Source organism: Aegilops tauschii, chromosome 6 (genome assembly GCF_002575655.3).
Source record: "Aegilops tauschii subsp. strangulata cultivar AL8/78 chromosome 6, Aet v6.0, whole genome shotgun sequence".
Classification (NCBI taxonomy): Eukaryota; Viridiplantae; Streptophyta; class Magnoliopsida; order Poales; family Poaceae; genus Aegilops; species Aegilops tauschii.
Genome location: NC_053040.3, coordinates 453,647,286 through 453,655,673, shown reverse-complemented (window position 1 = coordinate 453,655,673; position 8,388 = coordinate 453,647,286). Strand labels below are relative to the sequence as shown.

The window sequence follows — 8,388 nt, the reverse complement described above, 5'->3', positions numbered from 1 at the left end:
CGGAATTGCGTGGTGCCCCTTTTAAAGTGAATGCGGTTATCTCTAATGCCTAACCCATAAACGATAGTGGTAATTTGATAAGAAACATCATGGTATGCACCATATCCAATAGGGTGCAGTTATGATGTTCGGACACACCATCACACTATGGTGTTCCAGGCGGTATTAATTGTGAAACACTTTCCACAATGTCTTAATTGTGTGCTAAACTCGTAACTCAGATACTCATCTCTATGATCATATCACAGACATTTTATCCTCTTGTCACGACGATCTTCAACTTCACTCTGAAATTACTTGAACCTTTCAATAATTCAGACTTGTGTTTCATCAAATAAATACACTCAGCATCTACTCAAATCATCTGTGAAGTAAGAACATAACGATATCCACTGCATGCCTCAGCACTCATTGGACTGCATACATCAAAATGTATTACTTCCAATAAGTTGCTCTCTTGTTCCATCTTACTGAAAACGAGGACTTTCAGTCATCTTGCCCATGTGGTATGATTTGCATGTCTCAAGTGATTCAAAATCAAGTGAGTCCAAACGATCCATCTGCATGGAGTTTCTTCATGCATATATACCAATAGACATGGTTCGCATGTCTCAATCTTTTCAAAAACGACTGAGTCCAAAGATCCATCTACATGGAGCTTCTTCATGTGTTCTATACCAATATGACTCAAATTGCAGTGCCACAAGTATGTGGTACTATCATTACTATTTTATATCTTTTGGCACGAACATGTGTATCACTATGATCGAGATTCATTTTAGGTGCAAGACCATTGAAGGTATTATTCAAATAAACAGAGTAACCATTATTCTCCTTAAATGAATAACCGTATTGCGATAAACATAATCCAATCATGCTCAACGCAAACACCAAATCTCGATGGTAGAGGGAGCATGCGATGCTTGATCACATCAACCTAGGAAACACTTCCAACACATATCGTCATCTCAACTTTAGCTAGTCTCCGTTTATTCCGCAGCTTTTATTTCGGGTTACTAACACTTAGCAACCGAACCGGTATCTAATACCCTGGTGCTGCTAGGAGTACTAGTAAAGTACACATTCATATAACGTATATCCAATATACTTCAGTCGACCTTGCCTGCCTTCTCATCTACCAAGTATCTAGGGTAGTACTGCTTCAGTGACCGTTCCTCTCATTACAGAAGCACTTAGTCTCGGGTTTGGGTTCAACCTTGGGATTCTTCACTAGAGCAGCAAATGACTTGCTGTTTCATGAAGTATCCCTTTTGCCCTTGCCCTTCTTAAACTAGTGGTTTTACTAACCATCAACAATTGATGCTCCTTCTTGATTTCTACTCTCGCGGTGTCAAACATCGCGAATAGCTCAAGGATCATCATAACTATCCCTGATATGTTATAGTTCACCACGAAGCTCTACCAGCTTGGTGGCAGTGACTATGGAGAACCATCACTATCTCATCTGGGAGATTAACTCCCACTTGATTCAAGCGATTGTGGTACTCAGACAATCTGAGCACATGCTCAACGATTGAGCTTTTCTCCCTTAGTTTGCAGGCTTAAGAAACTTGTCAGAGGTCTCATACCTCTTGACGTGGGCACTAGTCTGAAATCCCAATTTCAGTCTTCGGAACATCTCATATGTTCTGCGACGTTTCAAAAAAAATGTCTTTGGTGCCACAATTCTAAACCGTACGCACTGAACTATCACGTAGTCATCAAAACGTGTATGTCAGATGTTTCGCAACATCTACAGACGACGCTGAGGTTCAGCACACCGAGCGGTGCATTAAGGACATAAGCCTTCTGTGCAGCAATGAGGACAATCCTCAGTTTACGGACCCAGTCCGCATAATTGCTACTACCAACTTTCAACTAAATTTTCTCTAGGAACATATCTTAAACAGTAGAACTAAAGCGTAAGCTATGACATAATTTGCAAAGACCTTTTGACTATGTTCATGATAATTAAGTTCATCTGATTAATGAACTCCCACTCAGATAGACATCCCTCTAGTCATCTAAGTGATACATGATCCGAGTCAAACTAGGCCGTGTCCGATCATCACGTGAGACGGACTAGTCATCATCGGTGAACATCTCCATGTTGATCGTATCTGCTACACAACTCATGTTCGACCTTTCGGTCTCTTGTGTTCCAAGGCCATGTCTGTACATGCTAGGCTCGTCAAGTCAACCTAAGTGTTTCGCATGTGTTCCGAGGCCATGTCTGTACATGCTAGGCTCGTCAACACCCGTTGTATTCGAACGTTAGAATCTATCACACCCGATCATCACGTGGTGCTTCGAAACAACGAACCTTCGCAACGGTGCACAGTTAGGGGGAACACTTTCTTGAAATTATTATAAGGGATCATCTTACTTACTACCGTCGTTCTTAAGCAAATAAGATGCATAACATGATAAACATCACATGCAATCAAATACTGACATGATATGACCAATATCATTTTGCTCCTTTGATCTCCATCTTCGGGGCACCATGATCATCTTTGTCACCGGCATGACACCATGATCTCCATCATTGTGTCTTCATGAAGTTGTCACGCCAACGATTACTTGTACTTCTATGGCTAATGCGCTTAGCAATAAAGTAAAGTAATTTACATGGCGTTATTCAATGACACGCAGGTCATACAAAAAATAAAGACAACTCCTATGGCTCCTGCCGGTTGTCATACTCATCGACATGCAAGTCGTGATTCCTATTACAAGAATATGATCAATCTCATACATCACATATATCATTCATCACATCTTCTGGCCATATCACATCACATAGCACATGCTGCAAAAACAAGTTAGACGTCCTCTAATTGTTGTTGCAAGTTTTTACGTGGCTTGTATAGGTTTCTAGCAAGAACGTTTCTTACCTACGTAAAACCACAACGTGATTTGCCAATTTCTATTTACCCTTCATAAGGACCCTTTTCATCGAATCCGTTCCGACTAAAGTGGGAGAGACAGACACCCGCTAGCCACCTTATGCAACTAGTGCATGTCAGTCGGTGGAACCTGTCTCACGTAAGCGTACGTGTAAGGTTGGTCTGGGCCGCTTCATCCCACAATGCCGCCGAAACAAGATAAGACTAGTAACGGCAAGAAGAATTGGCAACATCTACGCCCACAACTACTTTGTGTTCTACTCGTGCATAGAAACTACGCATAGACCTAGCTCATGATGCCACTGTTGGGGAACGTAGCAGAAATTCAAAATTTTCTACGCACCACCAAGATCAATCTATGGAGTAATCTAGCAACGAGGGGAAGGGGAGTGCATCTACATACCATTGTAGATCGCGATGCGGAAGCGTTGCAAGAACGCGGATGAAGGAGTCGTACTCGTAGCGATTCAGATCGCGGTTGATTCCGATCTAAGCACCGAAGAACGGTGCCTCCGCGTTCAACACACGTGCAGCCCGGTGACATCTCCCACGCCTTGATCCAGCAAGGAGAGAGGGAGAGGTTGGGGAAGACTCCATCCAGCAGCAGCACGACGGCGTGGTGGTGATGGAGGAGCGTGGCAATCCCGCAGGGCTTCGCCAAGCACCGCGGGAGAGGAGGAGGAGGAGGTAGGGCTGCGCCAGGGAGAGGAAAACTCATGTGTTTGCAGCCCCCAATACCTCAACTATATATAGGGGAGAGGGAGGGGGCTGCGCCCCCTCTAGGGTTTCCACCCCAAGGGGTGCGGCAGCCCCAAAACCCATCTAGGGTGGCGGCCAAGTGGGGGGGAGAGGGAGGCGCACCAGGCATGGGCCTTTAGGGCCCATCTGCCCTAGGGCTTGCCCCCTCTTCTCTCCAGGCGCATGGGCCTTGGTGGGGAGGCGCCCCAGCCCACCTAGGGGCTGGTCCCTTCTCACACTTGGCCCATGTATGCCTCCGGGGCCCCGTGGCCCCTCCCGGTGGACCCCCGGACCTCTCCGGTGGTCCCGGTACACTACCGGTGATGCCCGAAACACTTCCGGTGGCCAAAACCATACTTCCTATATATAAATCTTTACCTCCGGACCATTCTGGAACTCCTCGTGACGTCCGGGATCTCATCCGGGACTCCGAACAACATTCGGTAACCACGTACATACTTTCCCTATAACCCTACGTCATCGAACCTTAAGTGTGTAGACCCTACGGGTTCGGGAACCATGCAGACATGACCGAGACGTTCTCCGGTCAATAACCAACAGCGGGATCTGGATACCCATGTTGGCTCCCACATGTTCCACGATGATCTCATCGGATGAACCACGATGTCGGGGATTCAATCAATCCCGTATGCAATTCCCTTTGTCTATCGGTATGCTACTTGCCCGAGATTCGATCGTCGGTATCCCGATACCTTGTTCAATCTCGTTACCGGCAAGTCTCTTTACTCGTTCCGTAACTCACATCATCCCGTGATCAACTCCTTGGTCACACTGTGCACATTATGATGATGTCCTACCGAGTGGGCCCAGAGATACCTCTCCGTTTACACGGAGTGACAAATCCCAGTCTCGATTCGTGCCAACCCAACAGACACTTTCGGAGATACCTGTAGTAAACCTTTATAGTCACCCAGTTACGTTGTGCCGTTTGGTACACCCAAAGCATTCCTACGGTATCCGGGAGTTGCACAATCTCATGGTCTAAGGAACTGATACTTGACATTAGAAAAGCTCTGAGCAAACGAACTACACGATCTTGTGCTAGGCTTAGGATTGGGTCTTGTCCATCACATCATTCTCCTAATGATGTGATCCCGTTATCAACGACATCAAATGTCCATGGTCAGGAAACCGTAACCATCTATTGATCAACGAGCTAGTCTCCTAGAGGCTTACTAGGGACATGGTGTTGTCTATGTATCCACACATGCATCTGAGTTTCCTATCAATACAATTCTAGCATGGATAATAAACGATTATCATGAACAAGAAAATATAATAATAACGTATTTATTATTGCCTCTAGGGCATATTTCCAACACAAATTTCAGCAGAAGGGAGCAAGTTTGAAGAGTAGCTCAAATTTGTTCAGGACATAACGATTCGAGGGAACGACTTATTGCACTATGTCCCTATGATATGAGTTTTCTCCCGTTGCAACATGTTTTACCCTATCTACACCCCCATTCCACTATTCAAGCATAGCAACAGTAGGCCGACGCCTAAAAGGAATACCAAAGTTAAAGCCAACAAAACCACGCACAATACATTCTGGCGCTTGACATATGTCAAAAATTAAATTATCTGCATTGATAATTTTTTATTTACCAATGTGGTAGTTGTATTGACTTGAATACGAGTCTTTCTTTTGAAATCAAAAAGTAAGAATCTTGATTAACTGATTCAACCACAGGAAGTGAAACTTACAGCAAATGAGATAAATTCTCGCATAATCGCACGTACTATGTAGTACACACCCCACGGCGATCACGTTCACATCTCCGCAACCTTGCTCGTCGGCCAGGTGATGGCAATGGGGCTCGTCACCGAGTGCTCGCCGTCGCTCCACTCAATCGACCCGAACGTGTACTTCTCCGTGACACTACCGGTGGTCCGTTGCGCAAATGTGACCACGTACTCCTGCGTTTTCTCCGTCGAGCTGAACCGCAGCGTCTCAGGGCTCACCGTGACGCGCACGCCGTCCGGGGCGGTGACCTTGGCCGTATAGGCAGCCGCGGTGTCGCTGCCGACGTTGCGCACGACGCGGCGTTGCGTGACGGCCGCCACTTTGTTGGAGGTGAACACCACCGAGAAGGCCGGGTAGTTGTGGTCGCCCACGGAGCCCGCGCGCTTCGAACAACTGATGGACGAGCCGAAGACGGCGACCTGCTTGGCGGTGTAGCCCAGCGCGCACAGGAAGTTGATGTAGTCCTCCGTGCTGGCATCGTAGACGAGGCCTGGGTCGACGGCGCTGTTGGGGTGGATGTGCCCGGCCCCTCGCGCGAACGGCGTGGACGCGTCGCTGGTGGACATGTCACCGATCACGCCGCCCGAGCTGTCCACGTTGTACGCGGTGGTCATCAGCGCGGACTTGATCGCCGCCGGGCTCCACTCGGGCCTCGCCTGCCGGAGCAGCGCGGCGATGCCGCTCACGTGCGGGCATGACATGGACGTGCCCGATATGATGTTGTACTTCACCCGCCTGATGTCGCTGTCGAGCTCCGTGGGCGAGTTTGCGCCTGTCCAAGCGGCGAGGATGTCCACGCCGGGCGCGGTCACGTCCGGCTTGAAGATCTCCGGCGCGCGGAAGTTCGGCCCGCGGCTCGAGAAGGACGCCATTCTAGGGGAAGGAGGCGTCGAGCCGACCACGGTGCCGCGGAAGACGATCGTCGCGCTAGGGGAAGTTTGCGTGCGTATGTACTTCTTGATCTTCTCGGCGTCGACAAATGACACAGCCGTGGCGGGGTGGACATGGGGGCTGGTGATGGACTGCTCACCGAATGATTTTGTGCTGGCGAGGATTGCTCCAGCGCCACCGGCGAGCTTGACGGCAAGTGGTTTCGCTGCTCGGGCATTTACACCCGACTCACACAAAACAATCTTCCCAGCGACCTTGGTGGCGTTCAACTTCCCCTCTTCGCACACTTTGGAGCCCACGTCCCCTCCGTAGACCAGTGGTATCTTGTTCGCGCCGAGCGGCTCGCCGGCGTAAAGAGTCGTGCCCGTGAAGGTCTCGCCGTTGCCGAGAACGACGTCGCCCGGGAATTGGCGGTTGAGTGTGGACGCGCCGACCGTCAAGAACCATGGCGCTATGTTGCATGCGGTGGAATCTCCGGGGCCGGAGTTTCCCGCGGAGGCCGAGACGACGATGCCCTTGCTGACGGCGCGGAACGCGCCCACGGCGGTGTTATCACTATAAAAGTTCGGGGCCGTGCCGACGGCGCCGAGGGAGACAGAGAGAACGTCGACATTGTCCGCAATGGCCTCATCAAACGCGGCGAGGATGTCAGAGCTCGCGCACCCTTCCTCCCCGCACGCTTTATAGACGGCAATGCGCGCGCCCGGGGCCATGCCGACGGCTTTTCCTCTGGCATAGTCGAAGAAGCCGGCGCCCGCGACAGCAGAGCCACCGGCGGTGGAGGAGGTGTGGGTGCCGTGGCCGTTGGTGTCGAGCGGCGACTTCGAGTCCGCGCCGAGCGCACGGCCGCGTAGAGCCTCCTGCCCCCGCTGGAAGAACTTGGCGCCCACGAGCTTGTTGTTGCAGAGCGCGGAGCCGTTGAACGACGGACCCGAGACGCACCTGCCACGGAACTTGCTCGGCGGGGGCGGCAGCGACGCGTCGGCCGCGAAGGACGGGCGTCCTTCGGGGTACACGCCGGTGTCGATGACCCCGATGACGACGTCGGTTGCCCCGTTGGACGCCTTGAGCAGCCCGGAGGACGGCGAGAGGCCGAGGAAGGACGGCGTCAGCGTGGTGTGCAGCTCCTGCATCGTGTCGGGCACGACGGCGAGCACGGAGCCCGAGGACGCGAGGCGCGCGGCCTGGCGCCCCGTGAGCCGCGCCGCGAAGCCCGTGGCGGCGTGCGCGTAGGAGTAGAGCACGCTCGGCGCCGGGCTGGACATCTCCACCGGTATGCGCTCCCGCAAGAACGAGCCGTACGCGCGGGTTGTCAGCAGGCCGCGACGCGGCAGCGGTGGCGCGTGGGTGGCCGCGACGTGCACGATGTAGGAGGACTGGGCCTCAGCCGTCCCCATCTCCACCTCCGACTCCGTGGCCGCCGCCGCGGCGACGGCGGCGAGCAGGGCGCACAGGGCCGCGAGCGCGAGCGGTCTGAGGAGGTCCATGGTCGCTGCGAGAGGTGCGGTGGCAGCAGGGACGGGGCGCGCGTATAAGTAGGCGCCGGCCACCGCGTCAGGACGCGTAGGGGAGCAGCTGCCGTGCCGATCCAAGTCGCCGCGGAGGGTCGCTCGTGGACGGCACGGAGAGAGAGCCGACATAATACTCTAGCGCTGCATTATTGCGAGGCTCAGTCATCATCCTTCTTTCTAAATTGGTGTTGGCTTGTCGCAATAATGCAGTACGAACGCACGATGCGTCCATTTCGTTTTAGGCGGGAAAAAGAATCAAGCATCGTGTCCTTAAACCGAGCAGTTTTGCTAAGTCTTAGTTGACTGAAACTTCGTTATGTCTCCGTCGATGCTATCTTTCTTTGATTTTGCATAGACATTCGTACAAGAAAAATATTCAGTTTTTTCTTTTACATACTATATCACTTGACTAAGACATAGGTAAGTCTCAGTCGACTGAGATTTAGCCACATCCTAATCCGAATACAGTAGTTTGACTCGCACATCCTAATTCGAATACAGTAGTTTGACTCGCACGTCCATTTATGAAGCAGTATATATATTGAACTGAATTAAATAAAGGTTAGTTCAA

At 51.1% G+C, this 8,388-nt stretch overlaps 1 protein-coding gene across 1 annotated transcript; it reads right to left on the bottom strand.

Moving 5' to 3' along the window:
- Positions 1-5,234: 5,234 nt before the first annotated feature.
- On the bottom strand, positions 5,235-7,946 carry LOC109773519 (subtilisin-like protease SBT1.4). Its single transcript, XM_020332210.4, has one exon. The coding sequence runs from the start codon at positions 7,944-7,946 to the stop codon at positions 5,442-5,444; it is 2,505 nt and encodes an 834-aa protein (XP_020187799.2). The 3' UTR covers positions 5,235-5,441.
- Positions 7,947-8,388: the final 442 nt, after the last annotated feature.

What these genes read in the sequence shown, in the direction of transcription:
- LOC109773519 (XM_020332210.4), bottom strand. Translation starts at nt 7,946, where the DNA reads ATGTCGGCTCTCTCTCCGTGCCGTCCACGAGCGACCCTCCGCGGCGAC.